Source organism: Cariama cristata, unplaced genomic scaffold (assembly GCF_000690535.1).
Source record: "Cariama cristata isolate BGI_N322 unplaced genomic scaffold, ASM69053v1 scaffold8107, whole genome shotgun sequence".
In the NCBI taxonomy this organism is placed as follows: Eukaryota; Metazoa; Chordata; class Aves; order Cariamiformes; family Cariamidae; genus Cariama; species Cariama cristata.
Window position 1 is genome coordinate 4,037 of NW_009624862.1, and position 15,315 is coordinate 19,351.

Genomic DNA, 15,315 nt, shown 5'->3' on the forward strand with positions numbered 1-15,315 from the left:
ACCAACATTTCAGTCTGACTGACTGTCCAAACAGCAGTTATGACAGTAGAGAGACAATTTTGCATGGGACTGAAAGACTAACATAGTTAGGAAGGAAATACAATGGATAGTCTGAGGTTGTCATTTGCAATTGTTGACCAAAAAAAAAAAACCCAAACCAAAAACCAGTTGGAGGATAATTTTGCCTGAAAAATCCTTGTAGCTGAGAAACTGCAATACCTAGTGTTTCAATGACAGACTTTGTATGTTGTATGCCAGGAGACCAGCAATGGAAAAGCCAAGGTAAAAAGACACTCTTTCTATGTTTGGGCCATTTTTCAACAGGCATGAGGGAAAAGGCTGCACTGGTATCCTAAAGGTTTCATTGCTGCTATAGTCTATGTAGATAATCTTACCCTCAGCTCTTCCATCCAAAGGAAGCAAAATATTTTGAACAGCCTGTTCCTTCCAGATATTTCCACTCTGCCAGAGGGAATTCAGTTCCTGTTCTGAAAGTGAACTAAAAAGCTGATCTATTTTTCCTTTGTGGATAAATCTGTTCAGGCCATTGCCTTTCGCCAAATAGAAAAGAGCCAGAGGCTGCCTGGAACGATACAGGGTTCCATAGAGCTCTTTGAAAGATTCACTTAAGCGTATAACAAAAGTTTCCATTTTTGTGGAATCTTCATTTAGTTGTTCTCTACTTTGTGGCCAGAAGAACAAGGAGGCTAGGAAGAAAGGCTCTATACACTGTGAAGTTGGTTCCACTTCCTGTAGAATGCTTAGAAGCAGACTTCTCAGCACTTTAGAAGGATGTAATTTAGTGGATTTAGGTTTAATGCAGTTCAGAACAACATTTGCCAAAATCAAATTCTGTTTATCTTTCAGAGTTGCTTGTGCATTCTCCTCACACAAAAATGCATATGCTTCTACTATGTCTTCTATTTCTCTGTCAGCATTTCTGTGATTTCTGTGGAGGTATCCCAAAATGCCAGAAAATGAGCCTGCTTTGGAGGCCTCCACAGCGTCCCTGTATGCTTCTATATACCGAGAAATGGGCCACTTTGAGACCTGTCTACTTTTCAGTTGCTCAAAGCTGAAATTACAAAATATTTCTGTGTATTTGGTAAAACATTCTTGAACCTTCTTATACAATTTTGCTTCTACAATTTCTTTTTCATTGGTCTGTGTTTTGAAAAACACAAAGTAGTCTTCAAAAAAGTCAAATGCCCTTTTCAACCGTGATCGCAAATTACATAAAAAGCTGGAATGATGTTCAAGAACCTTGAAGATTTCACTCTCTCTATTAGGGTTATCTACATTCAAAACATTATTTCCTGATAGATACTTTGTCAATTTTTTCCTACAGTGTGGGTCGTCTTTGCTGAAAAAAGGAACATGCCAAAGGACATCAATAACATAAAGACCAGTTTCTATCTCTCCCTGATAACCAGCAGTATTGTACATTTGAAACTTTCTTTTAAGCTTCTGATGGTGCAAATATTGTTCATTGTCTGCATTTTCAGCTTGCCACTGAGATTCTCTGAAAGACTGTGAAGCATTCTCAGCAAGCTCTAGCAAGTATTTCAGTTCCTCAGCTGTCAGGACTGCACTCTTTGCTTTGCACTCTATACAGGATCTTAGCTTACTTTTAAAGACTTGACCTAGTGTATCTGATATGTACGAATTTTTTGGTGCTCTTTGTTTGGCTGCTTTGGCCCAGTATAATGCAGAGTCAAATTTCCTTTCTTTAATGTAGAAGTATCTTGCTAAGGCTTGGCAAATGTAACCATTTCGCTCAAATCTAGCAGATGCTTGTTTTAACACATATTCCACATTACCACACTTCTCTTCCCTATGAATGGCTTCAATTAAGGGGGAAAACAATGTGTCTGACTCATCACCATGTTCCTTGCGCTGTCTGGTAATCAGCAGGGTTTGTATATCACGAATAAATTTGTCTTGATTTAACGAAGTCTTATAAAATAAATCTTCTTTCAATAACTGCAATGTAATTTCACTTTTAGGCAAGTCATAGGTTTGTTTCAATTCTGTTATGCAGTGAGATGCAATCAATGGGTGAATGATACGAAGACCTTTGTATTTCGAGTATTCATGTACCTGATCATATATTAGAATATTGGAACAAATTCCCATCTTTTCTATCAATTTATTTTTACTGCAGCCAATCTCTTGAGAAGTAATTCCTAAGAATTCTTCACATAGTGATATTGAAACTATAGATGTTCTTACATATGAGTTTAATAGTGCTAGATAGCAAACCAGTTGTGTTGGTTTAGAGGCAGTGTTCAAGTTATGCAAGGTATTTTTTACCACTTTTTCTATGTACTGTGGATCAAAGTTTTGCTTCATAATCATAAATGAATAGAAATTGTCAGGATTTGAATGCACCTTTTCAATATATTTTAGTTTCTGATCAAAGGCCCTTTGCTCTTTTTCAGAAAGCATATGTTTTAAAGAAATACTGTTCAATAAATTGATTGTTGAACTTTCATCAGGGTTCTGAGATCTCATACAGTTCAGAATGATTACTAAAGGAGTTACATACGGAATGCATTTTTCTGTTAGAGCCACCTGAATTTCTTTCTGCAGACAATAGACATTTTCTTGCTCTTCAAAATCATCCACAAGAAGTAACACTGGTAAATACCCTGTGTCGTTGTTTGCCCCACAGGTGAGTAAAGTTGTCAGCTGTGGTCCAAAATCACTCGGTTTGTTTTTCAGAACAGCACATCTGAATTGCTTCCGGAGATCCCAAAGGATATGCATAGCTAATGTTGTCCCACCACAGCCTGGGTGGTGGTAAAGGTTGATAATTTTTACAGGTGATTGATTAGCACTGATAGATGAAGACACAATTAGGTGTTCAAGCTTTTCATAACTGTCCCTTCTGATAAAATCTGAAGTGTAACTTTCAGAAGAAAAGTAGAAATTCCACCATGATACTTTACCACCTCGATAAAAATCTTCTTCCCGCTCTTTCAGGAATTTTTTAAATTTATCTGCATCTTTCTCTATTCTTGTGTCTTTGCATTCGTTTTCACAAAGTATTTCCAATGCTGCCATGGAGTCTTCTTCCTTCTTTAGAAGAACAGTAGAATGACCAACAGAGGGCAGAAGTCTTTCAGAAGACTGTGTCATTGAATTTAATTTTATGATGGTACCATTTACCATTTGCAGGGTTAAATTAGAAACACATTTGTTTGAAAGTGCTTCCTTACTAATGCCTCTAGCATGCAGAAGATCTTTCCATCGTTGGTATGTACCTGCACCAATGCAAATGCAGACCATGTATTCTAGTCCTTTTAATTCTTGGTAAAATGTCATAAAAGTCTCAGTAAGGGGATCTGCTGAATCTTCCACTGTGGAAAGCAAAAGAAACACTATTAAAAACTTTCCATTCTGCCTTACGTCTTTGTGTAAAAGAAATGAAATCATTTTTCTGACACTAGCAGCCCTGTCTCTTTGCCATGAAGTGGGATCTAGTGGTAGTTCATTATTGCCTTTGAAGTCTGATCCACCATTGCAGAAAATCCAGTTAGTCTCCTGATGCAGTTTCAGCTTTTCAGCTTGTTCAGAAACTGAACCCACCCTGTTGTCATAATAACCTGGGAAGTGAAGTTTGGCATGTCGATTTTTTTGGTAAGTCTTGAACACACCACTCGTTTCTGACTCAAAATCAAAGTCAAGCACAGCAAACCATTTTACTTCCTGTACGAAGTCTAAGTGTGAAGTTTGACTTGGGTGGCACTTGTTTGTTACCAAAATGTAGTAGTCGTAATAAGAGCTATCTAGTGAGTCCCTGTTACCCGTGAGCAGACTAATTAGCTTTAGTCCTTCACTCTTTGGCTTCTTTTGCTTTAAGTTATATTCTTCCTCTGCTCTTTTACGAGAATCTGCTAAAGATGTCAAGGTACCTTTAAAAGCGTCAAATTCTTTTGTATTTTGAATGTTTTTTGAACTAGCTCCATCCCGGATGAAGACAGCTTTATTCCATCTCTTACTCTTGTATTCATAAGTTTTGGTACAGAAATACTTTGTATCACAGATGTAGTGTTTGGGAACTACATCTATTTCAATGACAAACGTATGTGATGGAGTTCCATTTTGTAATAATACTTCCACAAATCTAGGTTCTCTAATGCAAGCTTTTGCAATGCTGATGTATAGCTTATCAAAGTACTTTCCGATGAATTTATTCAAATGGTCAATGTATGCTTCTTTATTGGTAACTTTTATTCCTTCAATTTCCCCATGTGGATTGTCACGTACTCCAAAATGAATAGTGCCATTTGTGCGTGAGTTCATGCAGGCTGCAGCAAATCTAAAGACTTCATTGCTAAATTTCATCATGACATCCTCTTCTAGTGCCTCCTCTGTGTTGGTAAGTAATTTGAATTCATGTGCTGGATCAATGAGATTGAGTGGTCCTGTTTCAGGGACATTAAGAATATTATACTGTGTGTATCGAGTACCATCACTGAAATTATCAAAAGGATATGGCATACACATCTTTCCAGTTGGGTGCTGGCTGCTTGACAGTGGCTTCTCTGATACATTCTCTTTGTCAGCTGACTTCATTGCTTTTTTGTCTTCTGTGCGCTCCACCTTAGAATCCTGCAGTATACTGGAATTAAATGACTCATATTTCATTTCACACGCTTTCTTTGCAATTTCTCCATCTTCTCCTTCTCCATCAAGACTCTGTTCAGTGCCTTCTTGTTCCACAGCCTGGTTTGAACCTTTAGGTAGAATGTCATGCTCTTTCAGGAAATGCATTATTTGAAGAGCAGGCCCATGAGGTATGGCCATTTCCACAAAATCTGCTTTAGTCATCAGTTTCAAAGTAAAACCAGTCACTTCTTGGTTAAACAGGATTTCTGCATATTTCTGGTCAATCTTAACAACTTCAGTTGCCCATTGTTTGACTTCCTCTTTCGTCCACTGTTCGATATGTTGATATGAATGTGATTTCTCACTTTTTCCAGTGTTTGCATTTTCCATTCTTTAAGGAAAAAATCACAAAATTACTAAACTAGTGATTTGTAATAGCCTATCAACTGAGTATCACATATTTCCTTGTTATTATCAACCATTAATTTCTTCATTACTGTAATCTGCCACATGGAATACAACAGTTCAACTAGGTGACATCGTGGGAATGAAAAGTAAGATCATATACAAGGCATTAGCTACTTATAAGAGACAGATTTATTGCAGAATTATTTTATTTGAATCCTGTTTTTAAACCACTTCTGTAGCTGGCACTACACAAAAATTGTGACCGATACCTAGTTGTGGTCATTTGGACACCTATTTGTGGTTCTATGGGCCATCCAATAATAACAAAAAAACCCCATAAAATCATAGAACCATAGAAAACCCTGAGTTGAAGGGGACCCACATGGATCATCAAGTCCAACTCCTGACTCCACACAGGACAACCTAAAAGTTGAGCGATATATATAAGAGCATTGTCCAAAGACTTGAACACCAACAGGCTTGAGGCCATGACCACTTCCCTGGGGAGCTTGTTCCAGTGCTTGACCACACTCTCAGTGAAGAACTTTTTCCTGATGTCCAATTAGAACTTCCCCTGATGCAGCTTTAAGCCATTCCCTTGTGTCCTATCACTGGACACCAGAAAGAAGAGATCAGCTCCTCCCTCTCTGCTCCCCCTCATAAGGAATTTGAACATGACAATGAGGTCACCTCTCAGTCTCCTCTTTTCTAAACTGAACAAACCCAGTATCCTCAGCCGCTCCTCATAAGTCATGCCCTCTAGTCCTTTCACCATGTTTGTTTCCCTCCTTTGGACACATTTTAATATTTTCATATCCTTATATTGTGGAGCCCAAAACTGTACACAGTACTCAAGGTGAGGCCACGCTGATGCTGAGTATAGTGGGACTGTCACTTCTTTTGACCAGTTAGCTACGCTGTGCCTAATGCACCCCAGGGTAGAGTTGGCCCTTTTGGCCACCAGGGCACATTGTTGATTCTTATGGTGCTTACCATCAACCAAAACCCCCAGATCCTGTTCTGCAGGGCTGCACTCCAACCTCTTGTCCTTCAGTCTATACATACATACAGGATTACACTGTCCCAGATGCAGAATCCAGCATTGGTCCTTATTAAATTTCATACGTTTGGTGACTGCCCAGCACTTTATCTATCAAGATCTCTCTGTAAGGCTTCTCAATCAATACCTTCTCTTAATTTAGTGTCAGTAGCAAACTTGCTTAGTCTGTATTCAACTCTTGTGTCCAGGTCATTGATAAAGATGTTGAAGAGAACAGACCCTAAAAATGAGCCCTGGAGAACACCACTAATGACTGGCCACCAGCCAGAAGTTACTCCATTTATTACAATGCTTTTAGTCCAACCCTTCAGACAATTGTTAATGTTGCGTACATGTCACAAATGGCTCTTGTTAAGTTCTCAGTTTGGCAAAGAAAAAAAATCAGCTGCACATGGCAATCCAACCTTTTTTTTGCCCTTAGATGTGGTTAGGTACAGAATTTACTTGAATAACACTGTCAAGAGACATTGGGGTGGAAAGATACTGCTGTGATTACTTGGCTGTTCCTATTGCAAATGAAAATCTTTTCCATATAACCTTTTCAGTACCTTTTGCGTTCATTAAGTTTTCTCAAATTAAACAAAAACAAGTAGTTCAGCAGCATTTGTGGAGAGAAGTGACAGGAAGAACAGCATCTTATAATCCACTTTGTCTTAGTAAATGTGGACTTTTTTGCAAAAACTTTAAAGAAAGAAACACAATAAAATAGAATAATTCTCCTTAATATGGCCTAATTTTACTGTACCCTCTCACTTCCTTTGGGTGAATTATAGTCATTCATCTAAAATTTTTACTTCATGGAATTGCACCCAGATACAGTTGTTGCATTAGTGGTAATGGTCACCTCCATGCATCTTTTCTTATTCGTGGCTGAGTGTTCCTGAGACAAAATAACTTCTAATATTTTTTCAGTGAAATTTTGTTTTCTGAAAGAACACTTGGTTATCTAACCCACCCTAGTGACATGCTTTCCTCGAACTATTATTTGATTTCCTAAACTGCAAACTTTAATGAGAAGCAATAATAAAGATTTCTTATAGGTAGTGCGGGAAAACAGCTGTCCCACTTTTGGCCAAGCTGCCTCCTGATTTAAGTAACGAACCATGAGAGCACAGAAAAAGGTGGGGCTGCAGGCTACGGAAGCCTGCATTTGCTTTTTCTCTTAACAGACCCTCCCTTTTGCTCACAGAAGAAGAAAAATTAGTTTCTAGTTCCTTAAAATGCCACTATGGTAAGCACATATTGTCAAAAATTGAAGGGGTGGGGGAAAGAAGCTCAATGTTTTTATTTCGTGACTGACGTAGCTATCGTATTCACCAGTAACTCCGCCCAGGGTATCCAAAAGCTGAGAAAAGAAACTGAAACTAAAGCACTTCTGCTCAGAGACAGTGTTCAACCTGGCAATGTAAAAGTATGATTTTAATTCTCACCAAAATTACACTTTGAAATAGAGACACAATTTACTCCTAACATAAAAGCAAACATGCTCATGTCCTTAAAACAGTTACTCCATATTTGGATTGTTTGGAACCCCCCCAACAAGATAAAGCTCAAGAATGGGATAATTTCATTTCCTAGACTTGATGCAGTGTTTCTAAGTTTCATGTTACTGGCTAGTTAATGATTCTGGCAGACTGAAATACTTTCAAGATGTCATTTTCCAACATGGAACAACTCTATCATATTATTTCTGCAGAATAATTTCTTTGAGGACATATTACTTGGGATTATTTCACTGTAAACCCATAACAACTACTTTTCATGTGCAGATGTTGTAACAGATTTGGGAAAGTTTATTTTAGTAGATTACAGATCATCTTATATAAAAAATTAATGTCTCAAAAAAAATGGTATCAGGCTAAGCCATCAGGTCTTTATAAAATATTCCAGCCTAGAAGTAAATATGCATGTACAAATATGCATGTACTTACTGTAACTGTTCTGTTCTGCAGGCTTTTTCCTATAGTTGTTCAGTACATATATTTCGTTCAAGCAGGGAACCAACAGCTAAAATTCGGCTGAACTGCTCTTCTAAAGTGTGGGAAAAAAACCCCTAAAGTTAGTTTATAAACTTCAGAAATAGTAGGAAGGAAAGAGCATCGATAGACATATGATCAGTTTTTTGCAGTGGCAAACACCCACATCTAGAGGAGAGAAAAGACAGTGCCTGCTAGAGACCATTTATTATTCCTTACCTTTTCCTCGCATGCTCCTAATTTATCCTTCCAACACAGTCTCTAAATGCTGTAGACTGGGCAAGTCAGAAGCTGGATGTTGCAGAGAAATAGGAGGAAATAGATGCAGGGTGTTTGGGAGGTTCTACTGCTCTCATCCCCTTTCGCTTTCTCTTTTACCAACCAAGGTTGCTTCCGGTTTGCCTCTTTCTATTTTCTTGTTTAGGAAACCATTGCTCTCTTAGGAAAATAATGCAAGAATTCTATTCTAGGATGCCTTTATTAAAACACTTACACAGCACTGTCTTGAGCTACTATCCAGAAACTTGAGAAATTATGAAACACCATCTGAGCAATACTTAGCTAATAAAATGCAATTAATTAGACATACGGTCTTAAAACAGCAGAACTTTCCTGGAATGAGGAGGAAAAAAGGGAAATAATACAAGTGATGCTTTTGAGAAATGTGAATATTCTTCAATATAGGCACTTTTGAATAGTCAGGCTTACTGACTTGCTCCTTATCTTGGTTGCTTGATTTCCCATACTGCAAATATGTTCACTTATTCCTGGTCTCCTTCTTTGGAGCAAACAACTAGTTTGATTTGAAGTGTAGCTTTGGTATAGTTCTGTGGATAGTTTACTCCAGAAATGTTTTCCCTTAGGCAGTGTGCTTGTATTGCACTGTACTGTCCTCCAACATGCAGTGAATAAGTTTTATGTTGTAATACCCTGCTATTGACTGCTTCTACTTCCAATGTTTCACCGTACTGACACTGATCTTACAATACCGTACTCCACTGATCACTGCCATTACCCTGTTTTTTCATCCTTTCCCTTGACTGTCTTGAATGACCATGATAAGCAGCAGGCATCTGAGGAAGATAATGACGACCACTAAAACACATTTGTTAGAAGGGTGTGTGATGGAGAGAGGTGACCATTCTGCCTCAAACATTTCTTGGTACATAAAGTGTACAAAACTTCCTCCTGTGCTTTTGCTGCCAGTGACTGCATGGAGGAAAAAACAGTCTCTGATACCACAATTGAGACACCCGTTTCCAGCCCTGTGGAGGACTGAGCTAGCTAGCTGCCTCAAAGCCTAGGCGAATGTGGTTAAGATATCCGGGATAGAAAACACCTACAGTAGAGTCGATGTTAACAGTGAGAACATCTGACGCGTGCACAAAGAGTACACCTACACTGAATGTGGAGGCCGACTTCGGGCTGGGGCTCCCTGCGGAGGGGCTCTGTCACGAAGACGACCACAAAGGGTGTACTACGCATACACTATGTTCCTGTGTGGGTATCTTCCAAGAAGTACACACCTTCTGAGAAATACACAAGACTACTGAGAGTGAGATGGCAAGAAGATATAAAAGGAAGCCGACCTCTTTGGAGGGCACACATGCCCACCACCGATGACTGGATGAGTGGTAGGAGCAACACTGGATCCAGGGTGGTGACTATCTCTTGCTAATCGATCTCGATCACTCGCTGCTCTTTCCTTTCTCTCTCTCTCTCTCTCCCTCCTATCGCTTATATCCTCATTGAGAAAACAAAAATATACCTAGCTTGGAGCTGACACTTGACCTCATTTGTGTCTTAATTTCTGCCCCGGGGATCGAACAATTTAATCAAGGCACTGCTGGTTGGGCCTTGACAGGGTGGCAGCAAGAGTGCTTTCACTAGAAGTTGTACGTCCAATCCCACAGATGAAGAAGCTGAAAATCCTTGTATTGGATTTAAGGACCCACATTGGAGCAGTTCATGAAGTACTGCAGCCTGTGGGAAGGACTCAAGCTGGGTTAGGGGGAAAGTTTGAGGAGGAAGGAGCAGCAGAGAGGAACAGCTATGGACTAACGGAACTGTTATGAACTGACCATAGTCCCCCATTCTCCATCCTCCTGGGCCACTTGGGGTGGCAGAGGGAGGAGGTGCAAGAGTTGGGAAAGAAGGAGTGAAGTTGAGCCTGGGAAAATGAAGTAGGGTGGGGGAAGTTGTTTTAGTTTTTTTTTCCCTTGTTTCTCACTATCCAGTTCTATTTTAATCAGAAATTAATTGCATTAATTTTTCCCAAGTCAGGTCTGTTTTGCCCATAATGGTAACTGGTAAGTTATCTCCCTGTCTTTTTTTTGACCCAGGAGCTTTAGCATCTTATTTTCTCCCCTATCTTACTAAGGAGGGGGACTGAGAGGGTGGCTGGGTGGGCACCTCACAGCCAGCCAAGGTCAACCCACCACAACCCTTCAGAGTGGTATCTGTTCTGAGAACAACTAGGTAAGGTCACCAGGGTACTGCATGTTTTAGAAACCAAACAGCATCTCCAGCCACCACAAAGCCAGCTGTGGAAAAGGCAGCATCTCTTCCAGTTGTTGGTGTTGATCATATTACTATTGCTTTCTATCATTATATACTTCCCTATGTACTTTAGCTATGTGTATTTCTTAATTCTTGGCATGCACCCATCTGCTATTGCACAAATTCCTATTGGAAAAATTATACCACTACCTGTTGAATCCCTAATTGCTGCACTTTTCAGCAGATAGAATGATATGACTGTACATTAAACACTCCCATATATTCTCATGTCAAGGCCAAGAGATACAAACTAATGCTTGATGTGATGCAATAAAAACATCACCTTTCCAGGCTATGGTGCAGGTCTGACATAATTTTAAACACTGTGGTATGAAAAATTACAAGAAATAGTAATTCTATCTTTGACGCAGCACAGGAGACGCTGAGAACACCAAGTGCCATGAAGTGCAGCATCTGCTTTATATGCTGCTGGCCCTGAGCACTGTGGATGTCGATCATTGCTGCACTCTTTTGCTTGAGGAAGAGCGACTGCTTCCTCTGGCAGGTGCCTTTGTTTATAGAGGCATAGCCTGCTTCCCTGGAGATCATTATAAAGTTTTCTCCCTGTAGCTGTGTGTGCTTGCTGAGGCAGCTGGTTATATCTCATCTGTAGGAATCCAAGCAATGGCCAAATCAAGCTGTTGCCCCAGAGGGGCTGTTCAGTTTCCCCAGCTTCAGCCCAGTTTATAGGGTCACAGCTCTGCTGCCAGTTAGGGGGACTTGCCTGGTGTTGCAGGTTATCTACCCCATGTTTGACGCTGATGGCTGGGAGGCCGTGCAGACAATATATCCTCATATTAACCAGATCATTGTTAGTACACCTGGCTAGCTGCATTTTCTCATCTATCATTACAAGTAGTCAGCTTCAATCCTACCAGTCTTGTAAGACAGGATCCTCTTTAGCTGCTCTACTCTCAGTGCTTTGACTAAGTTCTTCATTCATTGGTTTCACAAGGTTTTGGGTTGGGTTTTTTTTTTGGTGGTAGCTATTTCCATTAACCAGGTCTGCTGCTTCAGTATGGTACACCTTCCCTATTTGGCAATCAGCAGCATCCCTTTCCCACAAGTTTTTCTCCCTTCAGATGCCATTTGCAGACATTTAATAATGAAGTTTGTTGATGTGGTTCTCCAGCATAAAATCAGCTCTGCTAGAATGACTTCATTATTTATTAAAATAAAAATTCTTATTGTACATCAGGTCTTTCCCTGTAGTCTCATTATTCAGCAAAACTGAGTCAAAAATTCTATCTTGTTTCTCAGTGACTGATGTGGAAACTCACCACTGAAATTCTGTCCCCTGCTGCAACTCATAGGATTCGTTCTCTAATGTCTATTAGTAGTTCCCATAATGATACCATTCTTTCTGCATTTTCTTTTCCTATTGAAATTAGAGATCACTGTTCATATCCAGTGTGATCTGTATATCCTACTGATACCTACTGATATTTATCTGTTCCATCATCTGCTGTATTTTTCAGGTGTAGAGGTCACACAAAGGCCTCCAGAATTTTTTCTTTTCAGAGGCAAATAACTTCTGTGTTCACTCTGGCAATAGCCTCTCAACTTTTCTTTAAAAAGACTTATGAGTCACATACGTATTTTTCTGATGCTGATGAGACTGGCCATGTCTCTCATAATTTCCTCTGTTTGCCCATTATTGGCCCTGCAGTTCTTTCTCAAAACTCCCTGCATGTTACTTTCCTTCCCTCTGGGGTTGTGGTTCTCTTTAAAGAAAGGATGAAAATGAAGTGACAAATGCCAATCAGAAACAGTCACAAATACATATACAGTGATCACTGCATTGTGTTCTTCATGTTTTTCTGCCTGCTGCCACTGGCCCACAGGAAGATACATTCCCTGGCATTTACTTAAATTCTCAGCTGCTGAACAGGGAAAGCTGAGTGAACTGCAAATGATCCTTTTCCCTGGGAATGAGTCTTGCAAGCACTGTAACGCTAACAGCAACCAGTCCAGAGACAGCAGGACCTGTTAAGAGCAGTAGGCAGGTCGGCACTCTGCTGAGGTCACAGCTTGAGGGAATCTCCGCAGGCATAAGCCCGTATCTACGTAATCTTAGTGCTCATGCAAAGAGCAGCTGCACTTCTTTGATTATTGCAGGCCAGTTATCTGCTGAGCCACTCTGTGAGTGTTGGTTTCATTTTCTTAAACTATTGGCTGTTTCCTGATTTTATGGCATGGTACTGTGTTTCCCTGAGCTGTGTTGTGTGGGCTGATGTGACAACCATTCCTTCCCTGCACCAACATTGAACAGATAGCTCTTAACCTGACATTCCCCAGCAGCTTGTGATCTCAGTGGGGATTGAAGCAGTATCATCCCTCCCCTACCCAGTTCTTGCACTCTATGACTGTGTGGTGAGCTGGTCTGAGGAACTGAAGCACTCTGTTATATGTCAGTTTAGTCTATGGACAGATCATATCTGGGCAGCTTTCTGTGAGGTTGCTTGAGCTCCTTATTGGTGCAGGCCAGACCACACCAGTGGGAGGAGTGGAAGGTTCTGTAAAACCACATACTTGTATGAACATGTGCATTTGCACGCTACCAAAATCTACACAAACAACAGCTGAGATTGTTATGCATATTCTTTTGTGTTCTGCAATGTCAGTCAAAGTATGGGAAGGCTCTAACAGGTAACGGCAAAATAGCTCTGATTGCTCCTAACTTCCTTGTTCTTTGCTGCTGTCTTTCATAAGGTAACTGCCTGCTTAAAAGGCTTGGGCATTGTGATCTGAAACACTGCTGTTACCTGGTTAGCTACCTCTCTAGGAAATACACAGCTCCTTTCCCACCCTCACCATTTCCATCTTTGTTTATTACTTTTTGTTACAAAATGATACATCACAGCCCTTATTCATATTCCTTGTGGTGGAACTCCTAAGTAGATGATATACTTGACTAATGAAGTTAGAGCAGACATTCCTTGACTACTCTTCATTTTCTGGTTTCCTAAATAGGCATGGTAGACAACTGGCACTTTGTGTGCCTTTCCTATGCTGGCAGACAGATGGAGATGGGTTCTGAAGCTCAGCAGTATTTTTGAAGATACATGCTGCTATGACTGCAGGTTGTGCAAATCTAGTTGAATTAGCTAGCTTGAGTGCTGGTAGCAGTGCAGACAGGCAGCAAGGACCCTTGAGGGGGTGGACCCCAACGTATGTTAGTCAGGCTACTCCTGAGCTGTGTGGCCGGCACTGAACACCCATGACTGAGCCACCTGGGGAGTCAGAGAATTGGAGGAAGCTGGGCTAGCAGGTATCTTGAGGGAACAAACCTGCAGAGCTCTCAGAGAACCCAAGCTATTTGATCTAAAATAGACTAGAATAGACTAGAATAGACTATTTCAGTTGGAAGGGACCTACAATGACTATCTAGTCCAACTGCCTGGCCAATTCAGAGCTGACCAAGTTAAAGCATGTTATTAAGAGACATTGGCCAAATACCTCTTAAACACTGACAGGCTTGGGGCACCATCCACCTCTCCAGGAAGCCTGTTCCAGTGTCTGACCACCCTCCCAGCAAAGAAATGCTTCCTAATGTCCCATCTAAACCTCCCCTGGTGCAGCTTTGAACCATTCCCATATGTCCTGTCAGTGGATACCAGAGAGAGGAGATCAGCACCTCCCTCCCCACCTCCCCTCCTCAGGAAGATGCAGAGAGCAATGAGGTCTCCCCTCAGCCTCCTTTTCTCCAAACTAGACAACCTCAAAGTCCTCAGCCACTCCTCATAGGACATTCCTTCCAGCCGTTTTGCCAGCTCTGTTGCCTTTATCTTAAGTAGGTCTTCCCTTTTCCTTGTCTTATTAGAGACGGAGACAAAGAGACCACAGCCCCTTTTGTTTGAAAAACTTTTTCTACATACTAGAAGACTTATTTCATCTTTCTTAGCATCTTTTCCCACCAAGATAAAACATTTTTTTAGGCCTTTTCTAAACTTTTTTCTCATTGATGTTGCTTCTCAAAGGCTTTCCTCATTTGGCTATATCTTTCACACACATTTGAAAAGAATTTGAAATGGAATCCAGCTTTCTAACTGTCCTAGCATGCTGTTTAGAGAAGTGGTCTGGAATATTTGAATGTAATTGGAATGTTCTGTGCTTTTAGATACAGCTTGTGGATGGGATTAAGAGTGACAGTCTTTAAGGACTTGGAAAGTGTTTGAAAGTCAGCTTTTGAATTGAATATGATTAGATAAATATAAAAAATCAGCAAGGTGAAGTCAAAGAGAAAAGTGTAGCTCTAAGGAAAACACATGAATGACGTCCAACATAATTTTGGTTTTCTCCCAGGTAAGCTTTTGTTTTGACTTGGCAAAACAACCTTATTGATTTACTATTAAAATGGAAAAAAGTTATATAGAAGGTACTTTTTAGAACTACGGGAAATACATAAGATGTACTTTGATGAAAATCTCAGCATTGACATTAGACAGTACTTTTCGAAATATGAACATGTGTTTATTTTTGGTTGGGGTATGCTATTGTATAGAGGTGCTGTAGTTTGGAAACCCTGCCCTAATATTCCTACATTAAATTGTATCTGAGTTATGAGATCGACTGTGACCAGCAGCTTTGTACTTTGACCTGGAACGCAGCACACAGCCTGAAGAGATACGTACATATTATCTTTTTAGGTGGAGCAGGATTTCTAACACGCTGGTATTTGCATTACATATTTAACTG

The 15,315-nt window shown here is 40.2% G+C and overlaps 1 protein-coding gene across 1 annotated transcript; it reads right to left on the bottom strand.

The window, feature by feature from the left end:
* Window positions 1-219: 219 nt before the first annotated feature.
* Window positions 220-5,004, bottom strand: LOC104164113 (sterile alpha motif domain-containing protein 9-like). Its single transcript, XM_009703344.1, has one exon. The coding sequence runs from the start codon at window positions 5,002-5,004 to the stop codon at window positions 220-222; it is 4,785 nt and encodes a 1,594-aa protein (XP_009701646.1).
* Between the last annotated feature and the right edge of the window lie 10,311 nt (window positions 5,005-15,315).

Coding starts and splice junctions, on each gene's coding strand:
- LOC104164113 (XM_009703344.1), bottom strand. CDS start 5,004: ATGGAAAATGCAAACACTGGAAAAAGTGAGAAATCACATTCATATCAA.